Source organism: Drosophila busckii, chromosome 2L (genome assembly GCF_011750605.1).
Source record: "Drosophila busckii strain San Diego stock center, stock number 13000-0081.31 chromosome 2L, ASM1175060v1, whole genome shotgun sequence".
NCBI lineage: Eukaryota > Metazoa > Arthropoda > Insecta > Diptera > Drosophilidae > Drosophila > Drosophila busckii.
Genome location: NC_046604.1, coordinates 17,845,941 through 17,866,795, shown reverse-complemented (window position 1 = coordinate 17,866,795; position 20,855 = coordinate 17,845,941). Strand labels below are relative to the sequence as shown.

The 20,855-nt window shown below is 31.5% G+C and overlaps 1 protein-coding gene across 1 annotated transcript; it reads right to left on the bottom strand.

The window, feature by feature from the left end:
- Window positions 1–2,364: 2,364 nt before the first annotated feature.
- Window positions 2,365–3,161, bottom strand: LOC108607777 (glycine-rich cell wall structural protein 1.8). Its single transcript, XM_017998810.1, has 2 exons — window positions 2,791–3,161; window positions 2,365–2,739 (listed from the first exon to the last, which is right to left on the bottom strand). The coding sequence occupies exons 1-2, from the start codon at window positions 3,084–3,086 to the stop codon at window positions 2,544–2,546; spliced, it is 492 nt and encodes a 163-aa protein (XP_017854299.1). The 5' UTR covers window positions 3,087–3,161; the 3' UTR covers window positions 2,365–2,543.
- Between the last annotated feature and the right edge of the window lie 17,694 nt (window positions 3,162–20,855).

Sequence of the window (20,855 nt, the reverse complement as noted above, 5' to 3'; positions counted from 1 at the left end):
CACACACAAATTAAAATAACACCAAGAAATTTCAAGTACCTCAACTCAACGTGAAAGGGCAGCACGAATATATAAAATTGAAACAAAAAAGACCGAAGCGAAGCCACACGTGTGCATTCTCTTCAAAAACACATTGGAACCAATGAATTACAACGAATTTGAATACACTAACATTAAGCTAAATGCAACTAAGTGCTCAAAAATATTAAAAATATAGCAAAAATATTTTTTTTAATAAATTTATGAAGTGTATAGCTGTTTTTAAGCGTCTAAAAATATTAAAATATATATAAATTGTTTATTTTTCATTTTTATATTTATTAAAATATAGTTTTGTTATGTTAAAAATTTTATTTATATAAATTATAATCATTTTTGTCATTAAATAAATTTAAAATTGAACAAAATAATTTTTTACATATTTTTTAGCATTAAAAAAAGTGCAACTAAATCAAGTCTTCATTGGCATATAGCAAACTTTTTCTTATATTTTAACCCCAGAGTTCACAATTATCAAGACTAGACATGAAAGACACAAATAGGTTTAGGTGTTTGTTTATGTAAATTTGCAATTGTTTTAATTTATGTCGCTGCCCTTTGCGTCAGTGTCACGGCACTTGGATGTTAATGCTATATAATAAAATTGTATATTTATATAAAGTAAAATGTAAGCAGCACACACAAGCAGCAAAATAAATACTCTTTGAATTTAACAGTAATAATTTTAGTTGGGAATTTGGCTACTGGCTAAAGCTACCGAACATATTTATATACTCCGAGCTATAGAGCGCTCTTATATTAAGTGTGGGTCGCTCAGCTGCTGACGCTATCGCTGCCCATGTAATTGCCATGAACGTGACTAGCATATGTATATAGCATAAACAAAATAGAGCGGGGGTGTTGGGTTGGTAGTCAAATATTTGGAGCACAACGAATCGCCTCATAACTGTAGCAAAGACACAGTTAGTTCAAGAATTTTGTTAATTCTATTTGGGAATGAAAAATGCTTTTGGTTTACCAATAATCCGCTGATCCACAGCGACAGATCATTACACACGCGCTCCCGTGAAAAAAACCAAAGAAAATAAATTTATTAATAAAAATGTATCTTTAGCTGCTGCTGCGCTCTCCCTAAACTTGGCGCATTGCAGTTGTATCTTTTGTTTAGTTATTTATGGCACTGCCAGTCAAATGACATGCTAACTAATAGTATCATCATAATTTATACACTTGAACCCTCGCGCAGATGCTGACAGAGGTCACAACAGCAGCCAAATCGTAGGTTAATGCAGTTATTTTGAATAATTTGCAACCCCTGCAGTTCTAATCAGCAACAGCAGCGCAGTTGACGCAGGCATAGCAAAAGCAAAAGCAAGCGAAAGCAGCGCAGTCGAAACTGTGTGCAGCGAAAAGTTATGAGCAGCGAAAAATATGAGCAGCGAAAAAGAGAGCGGATTCCATATTGGATTCGGTAACAACAACCAACAAGAGCTGAAAGCGCCGTTAGGTCAGAGCGCACCTAAGTTAAAAGAAGCAGAGCGCACAATTGAACGAAAAAAAGAAGATGGCGGGTAATGAACTTAGCTTAAGAGCAAGAGTTAAAGAGCGCACTTACCGCTTAGGCACATGTCAAAGTATGAAAAGCAGCAAGCAAGCGAAGTATTTAACACAATCACTAACACACATTTTTTTTAACACACACACTTACACATTATTTATGCACTTTTTATTCAATTAAGCGCTTTTCATTAAACATAACAAAAAGGAAAAAAAGAAAGAGAGCGCATGCACTTGCAGCTAAGCAAGCAATACGCATATTTAAGCAATTGATTTGCACTCTTTACACTTCAACATATTTATTTATTAAACACTTATATTTTATATATTTAAACACTTATTGCACAAGTATTAATTTGCACTTAGTGATCAATTGCCACTGCACAATTAGAACGTAAAAAAAAGGAGAAAAAAAATCAAAGGCTCTCTTGCCGCCGCGCCTAGCTTAAGAGAAGAGCGCGCGCACTTATTGCGCAGTAACTAAGAAAATATGAATTTACTATATTAAACATTGAATTTCACTTAAAAACATAGTTGCACCTATGAATTAACATATACTAAGTTAAATAAACACACCGAACACGATATTACTTTATTATTTGATAGTTAAAAAACGAATTTTCACTGCGAAAAAATTAGCACAGACTCCCGCTTAGAATAAAGGCGCCGAAATGACTCACGGCGGGACGTGGGCGTGAGCAATTATGTAATGTGATAGTCACGAACTATCGATGATTACGCAACAAGTGCAATGATTAATTGCTAGATGAAATCGATTAAATATAAATAAAAAAATACTGCTTAACATTATTTTTGGCTATTATTATATTATGCATTTATATAAATATTTGTAGCAGCTCGAACAACAATTTCCATATGCCAAAACAAGATATAAAATATAAAAATATATCAATTCAGAATTTTTGTAGTGCGCGCAAATATGTGTAATATTTTTTTTTATAACCAGTGAGAGAGAGAGAGAGAGATCACCAGCTACTGCTGTAGCCGCTGTTGGCTGCACCACCCATGCCAGCGCCCATGCCGGCGCCCATGCCGCCGCCCATGCCGCCGCCAGCTCCAGGTGTGCCCAAACCATTGCGGGACATGCTGCTAGGATAGCCGCCAAAGCCACCCATGGGACTCATGCCCATGCTATTGTCTTGCTGCGCACCCTGCATATTGCTAAAAGGCAAGTTTATTAATTATTATTTATATTGAAAATTAAAAACTTACTACATATTTGCTTTGCCTTCAGATTTGGGCATGGCAAACTGACGCATCATGGACTGATTGTAGTCCTCGAAGGGCGCGGGCGAGGCCTGACCTTGTGGCATAGACGATGCATAGTTGCCGCCATGATTCTGATTCGAATGCAGCCACTGCTGACCGCCGCCAAACGAGGAAGGATTCACTTGTCCCATTTGCGGATACATGTTGGGCGCGCCGCCACCGCCGCCCATGTAATCCCAGCCGAACTCGGCCATGCCGCCGCCGCCGCCAGCGTGGCCACCATTTCCACCATAAGCCATATTTATAATTTACGTTTTACGTATTTTTTTTGTTGCCAAAAATTTAAACTCAACTCGCGTCAAATTTTTATTTATTAAAATAAATTTTTACGATGTTAACTGTGGGCGGGCAAGATTTTGACTGTCGAAAAAAATTTTATTTAAGCTACAAGCTACAGAAATGAGAGAGCAGCAAAATCGACGATTGCTAAGTTTTAAGAATAGTCATAGTTTATTTAATAAAATAATATTAAAAAAAAAATAAAGGCAATATCGATTTTATAGCATTATATAATTATATAACTTAAACAAATATTATTGCATTTTAATTTCATATAAGTTGAATTTAAAATCTTTTTATTTCAGTTTAAATTAATTAAAAGTACAACTTTTAAAATAAATATAGCTCAGCTTTAAATGCAAAATATAAATTAGCATTTTTTACTCCACTTTACAACTGTTTAAAATATTCTCAAGCATTTTTCTTATATAAAAATTCAATATTTTAAAAATGTTGCTTGATTTAAGATTAAAATTTCTAAGTACCTACAGCTGCTTATCGCTACAGCTGCGTTACAGTTATGTTTGAGCGTTTTAAAACAGGTTTATTTATGGTCGACAGGACACACAAAGGACACGCTCTACAAAGAGCGTAGACAATGCAGCTAAAGATGACCTCATAAATCGCCTAGTTATGAGGTTCATAAATATATAATTGCTATAGACACATAATGCACTTAAGCCTTAGAGGCTTAGAAGGACACAAGTGTCCTTGAGCGCGCCAGGAGCTGAGCACAGGTAAATGCTGTTGACTATTTTTTAATGCAGCTCAATATTTAAACAGCTCACGATTTATGTTAAAAAACATAAAAGCCACAAAGAAAAAACAAATGATTTAAATGCTATAAATAAATGCTATATAGGGGAATTTGTTTAGTCACCTGTTGAAAGCATTTTTTATAGCTAAATGAAAAATATGTGAAAATGTAGAAAATGCAGCAGCTAAATTTCATAAATTTGAAATGTCAACGCTAAAAAAACACAACAAATGTTGTTTTTAGAAACTATTTTTAGTGCAGTTCGCTCTCTCGCTCTTTGTCTAGTTTTAATTGCTGACAATTAACACCTTAAAGTCTTTTTGGTTGTTCATTTGTCTGCTGCCCCCTTTGATTTTGATTTATCAACTCTTTTTAAATTCCAAACATGAAATGCAATCGACAACAACAAGTCGAAAGTCATCGCAGTCATACGCATTAAGATACACTCGAAACGATTTAACTCTTTTGAACCCAGGAAACACCCACCCCAGAGTTCTGGCAACGTGTAGCGCGTCTATTCAAAAATTGTTTATGAAAACAAACAATTTCTGTAGCGATTAATCATCAGCAGCTATGCAGCTCGTAGCCCCTTCTTGATCTCTTGCCTGCTGCCCCCCAGTAGCCAAGCCAAACGCTTCTCCATGGCAGCTGAGCGATTAGGCACAAGCGTAGGGAGACTGTAGGCGTTGTAAGGGGAGGGGCGCGCGCGGGTTGTGGGTCTGAAAGTGTTAAATGGCTGCCAATTAGTGACGCTTGTTGGGCTGGCTCCATTGAGTTTGCTTTTCTAATTGGCTAAAATATGAAATGCGTTTCAATTTGATCAGCTAAATAAATCGTAGACTCATTTAAGTTTATAAGGGGGGGAGTGCGTGTATTAAAACGCAATTCATCGCTGCAGTGTGCTCAAAATTGATTAAATAATTGCTTAAGCTATGTTAATTGATTAAATATATAATAAATAGTGAAATAAGAGGCGAGTTTAAATAGATCGCTTCATATTAAAATGAAATTATTTGCCTCAGTTTGCGGCAGCTGTGCTCAACATTTATTAAATAATTGCTTAAGCTGTGTTAATTGTTTTTTACTTTTATTTTAAATGCATTTGGTGCCAGCTATAACATTTGAGGCTTATTATTGCAGCTTTTAGTATATATTAAATTATATGAACGAGGGCAAGACTAAGTAGTATATGCGGCGCCTTGGTTCCCACTACTTTCGAAGTGGTCAAGGAATTCACATACCTTGAATGATGTCAGCCTGGAGATCAGACGAAGAATCACACTTGCTAATAGATGTTACTTTGGGCTAAGTAAGCAAATGTGTAGCAGAGCCCTCTCTCGATCGAACCCTCTCTCGATCTACAATACGCTCATAATACGCAAGCTTCTGTATGGTCACACAGATGCAGAGATGCAGCTGCTCTTGGAGTGTTCGAGCGAAAAAATTCTCCGCAAGATCTTCGCTCCCGTTCGTGTTGGGGACAAACCACGAGCTGTATGAGCGTACGTTGTCCAGCCCATCATACAATAATAAAAGGTAGTGGACTGCGTTCTTCGTTTTGAGTGTTTTGGGTACTTTGCTTGAGTCGCTCGCTGGCGATCAGCACAAACTAAGTAACCCAAGAGCGCAGTCCGCTACCTTCTATTATTATATCATGGTCCAGCGCATTTTAATACAACGTTTGCGCTGGCCCGGACATGTTCTACGCATGGAGGAAGCAGCTCCAGCGAGAAAGTTATATGAAGCGAAAGCGAAGGGGACGACCGCGCCTCCGATGGTAGCAGCAAGTGGAGAAGAACATATCCACACTTGGGCCAATAACGGCTTGTTATGGCCACCCAAGTAAGTAAGTAGTATATATTAAATAACTCCAAGTATTATTTATACTAAGACAAGTTTAATTAAAAAAAGGTGAATTAAATTTATGGAATTTAAATATATACAATTTATTCAAAGCTTTTGCTAGCTGCCTCAACTCTCTCTCTCTCTCAATTTAAATAGCAAACTAATATTAAATAACTTCAAGTATTACTTATACTGGGACGAGTTTAGCTCCATAATTCATTCATTTATTTATTTTGCTGTTGATTTAAATTTATAACACAATATTTAAGGCTTATTATTGCAGCTTTTAGTATATATTAAATAACTACAAGTATTACTAATACTAAAATGCGTTTAGTACATAATTTATTTTTTTATTTATTCATCTTGCTGTTGATTTAAATTTATAATATTTTATTTAAAGCTTTTACTAGCTGCCTCAACTGTAACTTTATTAACAATTGTGCAAATCAATAATTTAAATAGCGTACTAATATTAAAAAAAATCTAAATATTACTTATACGAGTTTAGCTCCATAATTCATGCATTCATTAATTTATTTTGCTATTGATTTATTTATAACACAATATTTAAAGTTTCCTCTAGTTGTCTGCTACTTTATTAACAATTTCTCCCAACTATATTTTAAATCCGAAACTTGCTTGCTTTGAATAATGCTTTATATATATCATTAGCAGCCTTTATTGATATCGTATGTGACAGAACCCACTCATAGTTGGCACTTTATGTTCCCTGCTGCTTAATGTGCTGGGTCATTTGGTCAGCTGTGTGGCAAAAGGTCAAGCGAAAAAGGCTGCATTGTGTTTTTGCAATTTTAACAATAAAATGTGTAATATTTCAATTTTTCGTACTCGCATGCTGGGCCGGCTGCAGCTCCAGTAATAGAGTTATCACAATAGAGACAGAGCTGACACAATTTAAACTGCTGACCTCCCCCTTTTTTAAATTTTTATTTTGGCTGAGTTGCCACCGCATTTGGTCCAGCAGCATTGTCTAGTGTCTAAGGTTTATTGTTATTGTTATTATATATGCTACCAACTGGCCAAAACGGAACTATTTGCTTGCTCTAAAGGTAGGGCGGGGGTTGAAAAGTCTGACACGCGTTCGCCGCCCTCAGCATTGAGCATTGGGCATTGGCCTAATGACAAGGCCCGTCCAGCAACGGAAGCCTGTTCAAGTGCCTCTTAAAATTGTGCCATTGAGTCCGAAACTGACACCCGCACGAGCCGCACACACACACACACATGGACACACACATGTATACACACATTTTGACGAAGGAGTCAACTATCATAAAGCCGAGGCTAAATGATGCAAGGAGTGTCCGAGTCCTGACACACACACACAAAATCCAATAAATGTCATCAAATTTATTGCTTTTGATTCTGTAAAAGAGAGAAAAATTCTTTTGTTTGTCTCGGTTTTACAATAAAAATCTATTGCCTCTGTTAACACTGGACACCATTAGATACAACCCTTGGCATCCAAGTTTATTCAACTGAAATGTGAAGCAGGCCCAAAGATTAGTTTCAATTGAAGTTTCTTATATTGAACTTCAAACTTTGTCTATGAAAATTTATTTGTATCTCAAAGTGGGCTTAATAATCTTTCATTTTAGACTAATATTTATTTATAAATTGTTAGAGCTGTAGAAATAAATTTAAAATATGTTACAATCAATAAATATTAATTAAAAAATATTTTAGAATATATAAGTGGCTTAGTTCTGTTGCTGTAGTTAAGGAAATATAAATAAAGAAAGTAATATTCATTAATTTTTAATGAAAAAATATTTTAATTTAAATAGGGCTAGTAATCTATAATTTTTCACTAACAGGTCACTTGCTATAGCTGAAGCAATATATTTAAAAAATGTAACAATCAATAGTTATTTATTAAAAAATATTTTAGAATAATTTAGGCTTAATTATCTTTTATTTTTGATTAATATGTCGCTTGATTCAGCTGCTGTAGTTTAAGAAATTCAATTAAAAAATGTTATAATCAATAAAAGTTCTTTAAAAAATATTTAAAAATATTTAAGGCTCAGTAATCTTTAATTTTTCACTAATAGCTCCCTTTGTTTTATTGCTAGAGCTATAAAAATATATTTAAAAAAATATAACAATCAATAATTATTAATTTAAAAAAATTTAGAATAATTTAGGCCTAGTTAGGCTTTATTTTTGATTAATATGTCGCTTGGTTCCGCTGCTGGAGTTCAGGAAATATAATTAAAAAATGTAATGTTCAATAATATTTAATCAAAAATATTTTAAAATATTTTAGACTCACTAATCTTTCGTTTTTTAGAAACAGCTCCCTTGGTATCGCTGCTCGCGCTATAGAAATTTTTTTAAATGAAAGTTCTAATCAATTTACATAGCATATGCAATTATATAATAAATTAGCTTCACTCTATTTTAATTTATAGCTCTCAATAAGTCATATCATATCATATCTTTAGAGCCCTGGAAATTCCTTTTGTCTACGCACATGCAACTCAAGAGTAAAGACATAAATAAATAATTTATTTTACTTTTTCTTTTCTTTTTATGTGGGGCACGTATCCTGACTAACAGTTGTTCTTACCTACGAAACTGTCAACGCAATGTCAATGCTATTTTTATGTATTATTTTTCTTCTTTTCTTTTTAAGGGAAAATTCTACACTCAGCGCTTCCGCTGGGCTCGCTTCAGTTCACTTCCTTTTTGCTTTTTTAATATTTGAGTGTAATATTTCAGTTTTTTTTTCATTCTTGCTGGGGCTGTCTTGTGGTTGTTGCCGCTGTTGTCTGTTGTTATTGTTTGTGTTGTTGACAATTTGTTGCTTGCCTTGTTTTTTAGTGAGTGTTGCGGCTACGGGGGGCGGGGGCAGCACACACCGCTAAATAGCTACAAATTTATGAGCGTAAATGGCAAACGTAAATCAATTTTTAATGCATTTCCATTTAGTGCTCTGGGTTGTGGTCTAATGTCAACAACAAATTGATGGGGCAGACGCGCAAGGCAGTGAAGCGAATGATATTTGTAGTAAAAAAAATATTTATGTATTGCTGACTAAACTATCGTTTAGCATTAAAAAAAATGCTGCATTACTGTTAATACTAATGTTAAAAAATAATAGCATCTAAAATAAGTTAATCAAATAGTTACTTTTATTAAAGCTTTTAATATTCAGCCTAAATGTTTAATAGTTGAAAAAGCTAATGATATATATAAAATATGTAATATATATCCACTATAATTGAAAGATTTATTCTTACTAATAAAAAGTTTCTTATATTTAAATATGAAATTAATATAAGAGCTGCAATATTTTCTCAAGTTATTTATATTATTTATATAATACAAGTTATTGCTTCTATTAAATTAGGCAATAAAAAATTATATTCCTACATATTATTTAATGTAGGAATATTATTTTTGATTTGGTAATTTAATAGAAGTAATAACTTGTATGTAATATATTTTAAATAATATTTTTTAATAATTATTAACTTGCATAATAGCACAAAAATATTTTTTTAATAATATTTATACTAAATATAATTTTGGAATTGCTGCTTTAATATTTATTATTTCGCTGCTTGTTTATTTGTTTTAATTTAGCGTATAAAAAATTATTTAAAGCAGCGCATTTTAAGTTTATATAACAAAATTTACTTATTAATACAATTTTTGCTTAATAATAAACAAAATATTATTATAACATTTTTACAAGATTTTTTTTAAATATGTTCTATGCTTTTTTTTGCCTAAATCTAAATTGTTTTAATATTTTAGCTGCGTTTTAATGATTTAATGCTTGCATAAATATTTATAAAAAATTCCAAACATTATTTATGCATTTTAAAGCGCTTGTGTTAAAAATTTGTATAAAAAAATTATACCACAGGCTTTAAAATTATTTTATTTTGTAAGCTATGCATATTGAACAGCTTAACAATATTAAATGTAGTCAGCTTAGCTGCACAATATTGTAGCATGTTGCAAGCTTAGGTAAAACAATAAAACTGCTATAAAATTTAATTTTTATAAAATACTTTAGTATGTAAATAAAATATGCATTGAAAGCAAAATAAAATAAAATATGCAATTTTTTGAAGACTCATGCATATGCATAAAGGCAACGAGTGTTGCTTAATATAATGTTAGATTTAAATGCTATATACATATGCAAATGTACACACACACACAGATACACACACACATACAGCCATGTTTATTTGCAGCTTTTGAGTACAAATCCAATTTAATACGCTTAAGTTCTTACTTTTTTTTTTTTTGTTTTACTTTGTATTATATGCAGTAAGCGTAAAAAGAAAACAAATAAAAATAAAGCAGACAGTGTAGCAGCAGCCACGCCCACTGCACGCCCCAGCATATCGATTTTTAATTTTGCTTTATCTGCATTTTATTTGCGCAGACTTTGAACAATTTTTCGTTTTCTATGGTTTAATGTGCATTACAAGCGCTCGCGCTGTCTCACTCTAACACACTACTTCGCTCTCTCTTTTTACCGCAGCTAGTGTTAAGACTTGCAATTTAATCGCATTTGTATTGCAGCTTTTGTTGTTGCCATTTTCTTTGCACTTTGTGTGTTTTTTTTTTAAATGCAATTTAATGCAAGGCATGAAAAAATTGTTATATATATATATATATAGCACAATACGCAATGCAATGATATATGTATTTATATAGAGTGCTCTACTCTAACCAACCACCCACCCCCCCAAAACGCCCCATGCGAAGCCCTAAAGATGCGACCCCGAGGCGTTTTAATTTGCATTCGCTTTTTATTTTGTTGCTGTTGCTGTTGCTTTTGTTTTATTTTATGTGTTGTTATCGATATTGTTGCGGTTGTTCTTGTTATTGTTACTACAGCGCTACTGTTTGTTGTTGTCATTTTTATTGTTGTTGTTGTTGTAATTTAGCAGTGTGTTTATTGTTAGTTGGCAAATATCAAATAAATGCAGTTGACGCTCTAATTGGATTTGTCGTCGTCGCTGTTGGGCTCAAAGGCTTTTTGCAAGCGCTCAGTGCATGAATTTGTTGCGCAGTGTAAAGCGTATAATTTTTAAATAATATTGCAACATTTTTGAAACAAACTGCAAGCTAAAATTTGCTTGTAACTTTTGCTTTTGAGCTTGTCTGTTTGAAAAAAGCTACAAATTAAAATATTACAAAATGCAATAAATTTATTTTTAGCTTTATAAATTAAAAAAAAAATGTACTTGTTATTTGCAGCTTTAAAAAATTTGTTACATTTGTTTTTTTATATGTGCCTTTGTTTATTTCTATTTTAAGCTTGTTTAAATAGAATAAGCAAATATAAAATTTAATGCTACAAAAATAATGTTTTTTTTAAATCTTAAAATATTCTATTAAATTTTATAGCTACATATTTTATTACAATTTATTTTTATTTAATTTCTAACTATAAATAATTGTTTCACTTTTTTTATTTAAAGTATTCTAAAAATGTTGATACCTATTTATTTTATTGCTATTTATTTTAATTGAATTTCTTACTATAAATAATTATTTTACTTTTTCTTTTGAAAGCACATTTAATTTAAAATATAAGCTTGATTTATCTTAAATGCTTTTAATAAACTCTTCATAATTTAAAACATATTTTAAATTGTTGAAAATAAATGCATACAAATTTATTAAAATATTAAGCTTAAGCTATAAATATATTGAAAGCTTAATGCTTAAGCCAATTCAATTTTTATTAATAAAAGTTAAGTATATAAGTAACATTTAAATGAAAAAAAAAACACACACAGTAGTCTCAACTTTCTGCATGTATTTGTGCCTTACTTTGTAATGCGTTGTGGCATTTTGTGCTTGGGACAGAGAAATATTTTACGCGTTAATTAAAAATCGAAATTGAACTGCCAATAAAATGTTTGTTAACCAACATAACCGCAGCTGTTAATGTTAAAATGAAGCGACGACGACGACGTCGGCAGCGACGTCGACTGTGTGCAATGAAGCCAAGGCAAACGTTAACTGTAAAAATTGTAAAGCGTAACGATGTATATATCAATTTTTTTTATTTTAAGCTGCGCCCTACGATATCAACGAGAAAAATTTGATAAAAATGCGCGCTGGTAATAAATTAAATGTATAAATTCAATTTAATGAAATTTTTATTTTTATTGTAGCAAGACCGCCAGCTGACCGCTTAGCAGTGAAATAAGTAGGCGGACACACACACACACCCACATGTATGTGTGTGTGCATATTAAAAAACCATCAGCGTGTCAATATGTAATTTGTGAGGCATATAAATTAAATATCAATAAAAAATACGCACAAAAGCAGCTGGTTGCATACTTATGCAAGCAACTGTATGTGTGTGTGTGTGATCTATAAAGCCGCAGCCAAATTGATTTAAGTGCCGCTTCAGCTTGCAACTTGTGTTGACAAATTTTCTTTACATTATTTTCTATTTTTTTTTGGCTTGGCAACAATGCTGCAACAGCTACTGTTGCCGCAAGGGACTCAAATCGTGTGCAATCAACCGCAATATCTTAAACAAAAGCCACTGAGTCGAGCTCCTGCGCTCTGCTTTGTATAAGGATCAGGCTCAGCAAATTTGTCAACTGGCATTTCATTTTTCCTTCTTTTTGTGCTCGAGTTCATTAAGCCTCAAGGCTGCTGTCTACCTAACTATTAAATACCAATCTCTGTCGCTTCGTCCTTTGATGATTGTCAAATTATTAAGCATTTATTATGATTATTATATTAAGCGCACAGCAGGCAGCAGCAGGGACAATAAAAAAGGAATCAACAGTCCCACACAATGGCCGAGCATCATCATTAGAGATTTGTCGCTCTCTCTCTCTCTCTGTCTTTGTTGACAATATATATTATTTTACATATCAATTATTTCATTGTGCGACGACGCAAATATAATTCCCGCTTAATGCCTAAGAAATTTTTGAGCAAACAAATTGCATTACACATAATTTGCTTTTGGTAGCGACATTTGATATTTTGTCAGTTTGCTTCAGTTTTCAATTTATGGCTGCGTGGAAATTTTGTGCTGGAAAACTGCAAGCTATATCGATTACAGTTTGTTCTTTTTATTTATTTCTTTGGTGTACCACTATAAATACAAATTTGTCAAGCACTTTGTATAATTTTGTGGGTACAAATAAATAATTATCATATCTATTACTGAAATAAACAACAAAAAAAGATGGCGCATTTCTATTCTAAGAAATTTGCTAAATTTTTATTATATTAGCTGATTTCTTTCTAAGCGTAATTTATAATTTAAAAATTAGATGGCGCAGCAATTTTTCTATTAAAATGCTTAAAAGTTAAACACTTTTCTTTCATATATTTGTTAAAAGTAAATAAAAAACTAAAAAAAATATATATATATAGTAATATTTACTACAATAAGATTACATTTTTAATTGTATTTATTATTTATTGCAAGCACAATAATAATTTGTATGGTTAATATATTTATAGTTAATTAAACAAACGAAGTTAATTTTCAACTTACATACAATAATTTATGCATAAGCTAAAATTTACTTGGTTTTGTGTTTAAAATTTTAATTTTAAATATTTTATTGTAATCATTTTATTTTATTTAAAATTTATTTGTTTTTATGATTAAAATTTTAATTGTAAATATTTTTTGTAATCATTTCTTTTACCGTCGACTGTTTATAGTTGACATTAAATGAATTAATATTAAAAAAAAAAGTATAGCAAACGCTTTGAATCTATTTTTTACAACTAAATAAAGCTTTGACTAATTTTTATAAATTTTTAATACTATAAATTTTTAGCCAAATGCCTTTACTTAGCAACAATAAAATTTTTGGCTAGCATAAGCAGCAAATGTAAAGTACACACACCCTAGTATATAAATATATATATACCATATCGTCTTGAGGGTAATAATTATGTATTTATGCAAATGCGTTGTCCGTTTCGTTTTTTGTTGTTTTTTTTTGTGCCGCTGCCATGTTGAAAGTTAAAGTTGCAAAGCGTTTTGCCTCCATATTGACGCATCATTTAGCATTTTACGAAATTGTTTAATTCAATTATATACATGCATATGCTTATATGTATATAAAAGCGTCATTATATGCATATGTTTGTGTAACGTGCATGACACCCTCACACACACACACACACACACACATACGAACGCGCATTGATGGGTACATTAAAAAACTTGAACTGCCAGTTGCAAATTACGAGCAACAATAAACTTGTGTCAATGTTCGAGGGTGCTGAGCTCCCTCATATAAGGGTGTGAGCTTAGAAAGGGGGGGTACGGGTGGTGTGTGGGTGTGTGACAAAAGTCTTAAGCACAGCAGCAAGGAGTGTGCCAGCTAATTCATGTGTGTGTGTGTGTGAAATTCATTTACGTAATGCGTGAGCTCAGCGCAAAGTTCTCCAAGGATTTGGGGGGTGTGTGTGGGGCGTCTCTTTGGGGTGTACTTAGCGTTTCAATGCGGGCTCATATGAAAGTTTATGCGCGGATTTTTATATTGCTGAAAATTCGATTTCAAAATGCAAATCCCCATTATGGCAGCTGGTTTTACCTTAAAAGAATTTCCAAGCCAAGTTTATGAGCCCTTTAGGCTCAAAGCTGACGCAATTTGGATACCAAATAAACATAAATTGTGCCTATTGAAAATAATTGAAATGCAAGCCGCTGCATTTTATATATATGCATATATATTTTTTATCTTTAATTATGTGCTAGAAATTAAAGTTTGGGCGCATGTTTGGCATAACTAATGAGAGAATGTGTGAAGTGTGTGAATTATTTTTGAGGTATTTTTGATACCTTTTTAATGTGCTCATTAAGCCAGCAGCGGCTTTGGGCATTTGAGGTTTTGGGCTAAACTTTTCATTTTCTCATCATAAATTTTAGAAATGAAGCAAGCGCTGCTGGAATTTTATATATAAAAAGCTTGAGCTGCAGCGATTCTTAATTGTATGCCATTTAATTTAATTAAAAACTAGAATTATATAATAAATATGTATAATTAAAATATTTAAATTAAAGCTATATGTGGTTTAAATTAAATAGAGTTTATTATAATAAATTTAGAAATGAAGAAAACGATTCTGGATTTTTATATAAAAAGTTTGAGCTGCAGCATTTTTTAATTTAAAAACCATTAAATTTAATTAAAAACTAGCTTACTTTGTAAGAAATATATAATATATATAATGCGTGCTTTATTTTATTTAAGTAACAATTTCTACAAATTTTTAATGAACATGAAGTTTATTCGTTAGCTTTGTGACTAAAATATTTATAATAACTAAAAAATATATAAGACAGTTTTTATTTAATAAATTAAATACTTCAGAAATTGCTCTTATTAATTAAACATATAAAGGCCAAAGTTTGTAGTCCTAAAATTATTATTGGAGATTGAGTAGCCAAATAGAAAATAATTATTTCAATCATAACCAATTTTTTATATAAAAATGTATTAGAAAATATTTTGTTGCTTATAGGAAATAAGTTTATTTGCAATTAAAATTTTTAGAAATATTTTTCACACTTATTTTTGCTTGAGCATTAAATTTGCGCTATCATAACATTTGTTAATTATACAATAATATTTATGACAGTTTGTTTTCTTGCATTGAAAGCAACACGCATAATCCTGTGTAATCCTTAAATGGAAATCAAAACTGCAGCAAATTGTCAAACCTCTGTCATATAGACAAATCGTCAGACAACAAAAATAAAAACATAAAAAAAAAAACACAAAGCAAGGACAACAAATAGCCGCAGGAGCAGTCAGGATCGGAGCTCAGCTGGAGATGAAATTCGCAAGCGGAATTTATTCTTTTATGATGAGCGCACAACAATGGCAGCGATCGTTATATAGCATATATATAACATACATGTGTGTGTGTGTGTGTGTGTGTGTGTCTGTTGCCAAAACCTAAACAAACAATAAAAATGTTTCAAGCAGCGTTGAGAGCATTAAACATTGCACTTTAATATGATAAATGTAATTTAAACTATGTAAGCTTGTTTTTTTTTGTATAAAACATATGTTAAAGGTAGCGTAATGTGCACGCTAGAGGGCGCTAGCTTAGACATTGACCTGAAATGAAAATGTAGCCCGCAGTTTTTTTTTTCTTGTTAACAATTTGTAGCTAACTGAATTATTTAAGCTTTAACACATATACAGTGAAATGTAAGCCACACATATACACACATATAGAGTGAGAAAGAGCGAGATAGAGCGAGATAGAGCGAGCTAGCGCTAGAATTGGAGACAGTTGTTTGCAAAGGGAAATTTGAGCAACAAAAACTGACGCCAAAATTACAAAAAAAAGCTGCAAAAACAAAACAATGCGCACAGAGTAAGATAGAGAGAGAAAGCATAAGAGTAAGAGAAAGAGACAGCAGCTTGCAACTGCTGCTGCTTCTTTTTTATATTCGGGGGCAAGGACAACGCTGTAGCGCTTAGAATAAAGCGGAAATTGTCAAGCAAAATAAAGACACACACACTTACACAGTCACATGTGTGTGTGTGTCCTGCCTGGCAACACTTTCGCTTGTGGGTGGTAGCGCTGCCTGCCTCATAATGAAACCAGCTAATACATCTTGTTGACGTTTTGCGAGTCTGCGACAGTCGCGTCCGTTCGTCCGTCCGTCCGTCTCGACAGTCTACAAAATGCAAAAAAAAAACAGACACTGCCAAAGGAAGCGACTGCGAAAAGCAACAGACATTTCTATTTTTGGGTTCTCTTATGATTACTTTTGTCAACACCACGCCCCCCAACGCCCCCTCAGCCAGCTAAACAGCCTGCAAACTGGCACAACATTTAAGTAAATGCAACAATTGTCATTAAATTTTCATTTCGCACAAACAATTTAAAGTTCAGCCACGCAACTTTAAGTGGGGCGACTTGACGCTGTTTAGCATTTCGGCATTTAAAGTTGCTTTAATTTAATTAAAAAAAACAAGCAAGGAGTAATGTGCTTATATATGAGCAAGTCAATTATTTTAATATTATTATTGTTTTTGAAACTCAAGCTGACTTTTTTAGCTATTTGGACAATTTAAATAATATTGGCTTTGTATCTTAACTGTTATTATAAATGATATTTATTACATCAAATGTAATAGATTACGATCTTATATTTTTTTTTATTTATTGTATAGTACGTAGTATGCATTATAATAATTATTATTTTAATAATACAATAATAAATAAGTCAATATCGCAGCTAAAAAATTTATTTCTTAAAAATTGGTTGTGAATGACTATATATTTATTTTGTATTTATGGCTAAAAGATCATTGCAAAAATATAAATAATAAATACATAATAAATAAATACTATTAGTATTACTTTTGAAATAAATAAATAAATACTATCAATATATTGGTTGCAACTAAATTTTGATTATGCAATTTGAAACTTTATGCATAAACTCTTAAATTTTGTTAGCTATTAGCTCAAAAATATATTCGAGCTATGTTAACTTTAGCTACAACTCTAACTACAAATTTATAGAGCTTAAAATTAATGCCAATCCTTAGTGAACTTATGAGCACAAAATTTTAAATTCATTACTTTATTAATTCAAGACGGCAGATCAAATTTTTAAAAAGTTCAACAATTGTATTATACTTAATTGTTATTATATAATTTAAGTCTGCTAATTTTTATTTTTAAGATGAAAGAATAGCTGCTGTCAATTTAATAATTAAACGATTAAATATAACAATATTAAAATTAATATAATAAACAGGCTTAAATATTAGATTTGAATACCTTGTAATTTCACCAGTCGTCGTGGCCTGATCTTGCTTACTTGTAGCATTTACTGTATTTTAACGCCTGCCACTAAAACTACTTGCAACATAACTCATTTGCACTTGTTTATGCTACAGTCAGTCGGACTGGCTGGAATTTTTATCTAGACATTTTTGAAAGCCAATTAAATTTACATATGTGGCATGCAGCATGAATCATTGCCACATGCGGCACGCGCGCTAACATTTTAGTATATTTATGATATTTTAGTTGATGTAATGCCACATAAATTGAGCTGTGCCGCATGTGGCAAGAGCAATTAACAAGACACTGGGGCGTGTTAATTGCAGCCAAAAGAAAAATCATTTGAGTTATGAGCAGCTAAAATCAATGAAAATCTAGTGGGCGGCAGTTAGTTTTTCGTTGCTCCTGTTGCAAGGACAACAGTCTCATGTAACTGTTAACTGTTGCTTATTTACCTATGCGACAGGCAGCAAATTTAAGCCAACATCATTTGGTTTTCGACATTCACACTTTGGCCGAACGAACGAATTTTCCAAGGGTCTCTCTCTCTCTCTCTCTCTCTCTCTGTCGCTTTGCTGTTGTTGCTTTTCCTCGTTTAAGTGTGTAAATGTTTTCTCGCTTCGAGTGGCAAATACCAAAAATGTTCTGTGTACCGTTAGCTTCGTTTTTATTTCCCAGCTCCACTTGAATTTGCTTATTTGTGTATAAATGTATCTACAGCTATTTGTAGCTGTGTCTGTGTATCTGTGTGTGTATCTATAGTCTGTGTGTTTTGCTTTAAGGCTGTTGACATTGGTTTCGAGTTTACAAAGAAATCGATTAAGCGCAATCGAGTCGAAAGTCTTTTGGCACAAGGTCAATTTCTTAAATTTGGTTAGAAAATTAAACAAAATACATTTTAAATGAAAAATATACAGTGCTTGCAAATTTTAGAGAAATTTATACAAGCCGCAAGCAAATGTAACATAAATATTAAGCTATGAATGTATAGTTTATATATATAACAATATATATGTTGTGCACTCAAAGGCGCAAAAGTTATTGCAATTCAATTTTATATTCAATTTTTATTTTGCATTTTTATTACAACAGTTGACGTGCAATTATTATTTTTAATTCTTAAAGTAATAGATATTTTCTAATTTGTATCATTTAACTGAAAAATAATTTTTATGATAATAAATCTTATTCATTAACTTTTTATTTTAATACACAGCAGTAGGAAATTTGTTTAAATTGCTTTTGATCGCTTGGAAATTTATTTAAGCCTCAAATTTATTATATACATCATTATTATATTATATTTATTATATTGATATTAGATAGATAGACTTATTATATTGATATATATCAAATTATTAATGCATAGCTTATATATATACCAATATATAATATGAAGCTAAGGGTTTAAAAATTATTTTAATTCTATTTTTATTATAAAAGTTGATGAGTAATTTTTATTTGCATTATAAATTGCAATAATTTTGATTTAACTTATTTAAAAATTTTAATATACAATATACATAATCTGAATATCAAAAGTTTTATATTACCATTCAACTATTTCATTTTACATTCTTTACTATAAAGTTGACGCGTAATATGTTTGCATACAAAAGTGTTCTAATGTGGCCTTGATGACTTTACATCAAAATCATCAACATTAATAACTATGCTTAAGTATTAAATTTATATAAATAATGATAAAAAAAGCACATATACTTACAACTAACGTGTTTAATTTTAATACAAAGCAAAGTAAATTCAATTTCGTTTGCTTGGAACTGAAATTGCTGTAAGCCTTAAATTTCCCATGCCCAAAATTTAATGTCATACGTGTCTTTCTACCTTTATTTTATATATTTTTTTTTCAACGCATGTGTGGGCTGCACTATTAAAGTTCGTTTGTCAATTTAAATAAAATTATTTTATTGACTATTTAAATGTCGATTTATGTGCATTGTGCGTGATTTGAGCGTGAGAGACATTTTACGCTCTCGAGAGCGTAAGAGCGTTGCCTCTCATAAGCTGCTTGCTTTGCATAATGTATAGTTACATATATAATTGTCATATTAGTGCAAGTCTCTGATGTAGCCGCAAGGCACGTATAATATAAATTTATTTCAACCTTTTTTTTTTATATATATGGTTTGTTTATTTAAACGACATTAAGCATTTGTTGCATACACAATTTATTACGTTTTTTAATTATGCTTTGTGTTCTATTCTTTTTTGATTTTTCCGTTGATTTTTCTAGCGCAGACAAATCGGCGTCATTTAAAAAAAAACGAGTTTTAAGAAAATTCCAAGCGTAGGCTTTATATATAAAATATATACTTTACACTTAAATGAATTTTGTTGCTGCAGCTTGCTAATTTCAGTTAGAGCGAGCTAGCTATATATTTAATCTAAGCTGCACCCTATAATATTTTTTATTAGGGTTGCATTCCATTGTTCTGTTTGTTATCATTTCATTTTCGTGTTTTTTTTTTCTGCGCATCCATTTTGTTTTCTAATTTTAAAGTACTTTTTAGTAATTCATAAACGCACATGCAGCTGTTACGCACGAATTAACGTGCCGCATTTTGTGGCAGAAGGGGTTGCCACATCATAGCCAATGTATCTATGTGTATTTTGTATCTGTATCTGTAGCTGTAGCTGTAACTGCATGAAATGCAATTGGTGGCGTTGCAAGTTGCATGCATAATTCATGCCACAGGCTGAGCAGCATTAACAGCTAATAGGGGCAACAATCTATAGCACCCCCCACTCCCCACTCCGCTACAATTCCAGCAACATTTCCAATTTCTATGCGTTGATAAGGCTGCCAATTGAATGATCGATGTATATAAACTGTTAAACAATTAAGCTGCTCAGCTGGCAGTTAAATAAAAAAAAAAAATTTAAAAACTATTTCTACATAGTTTAGATAAGTTATATATAGCAAAAAGTTATATTTAAATATAGCAGCATTAAATTTATTAAGCACAGCATAAATTTTATGCTTATTACTTTTATTTTATTTATTTTCTAATAAGCACAAACAACGCATAATATATATATAACATTAATTGTGCTTTAAAAAGTAACTAAGTAAAATAAAAATTATAACTAGACTTAACAAATGTGTGAAAAAGCATAAAATTAAATATTTCTATGCCTAACTCTTTAAATTAAATTAGATTTTGTCTTTTAAGGCAATAATTTTGCAGCTTTACTGCTAACTTAAAGCATAGTTTAATAATTTTATTGATGTATAATAATTTTAAAACATTTAAAAATATATTTCATTACTAAATTTATTTTTTTTCCTTGC

Excerpts from the sequence above, each read along its gene's own strand:
- LOC108607777 (XM_017998810.1), bottom strand. The coding sequence starts at position 3,086 with ATGGCTTATGGTGGAAATGGTGGCCACGCTGGCGGCGGCGGCGGCATG. Across the intron at positions 2,740-2,790 it reads GAAGGCAAAGCAAATATGTA|CAATATGCAGGGTGCGCAGC; the intron begins GTAAGTTTTTAA and ends CTTGCCTTTTAG.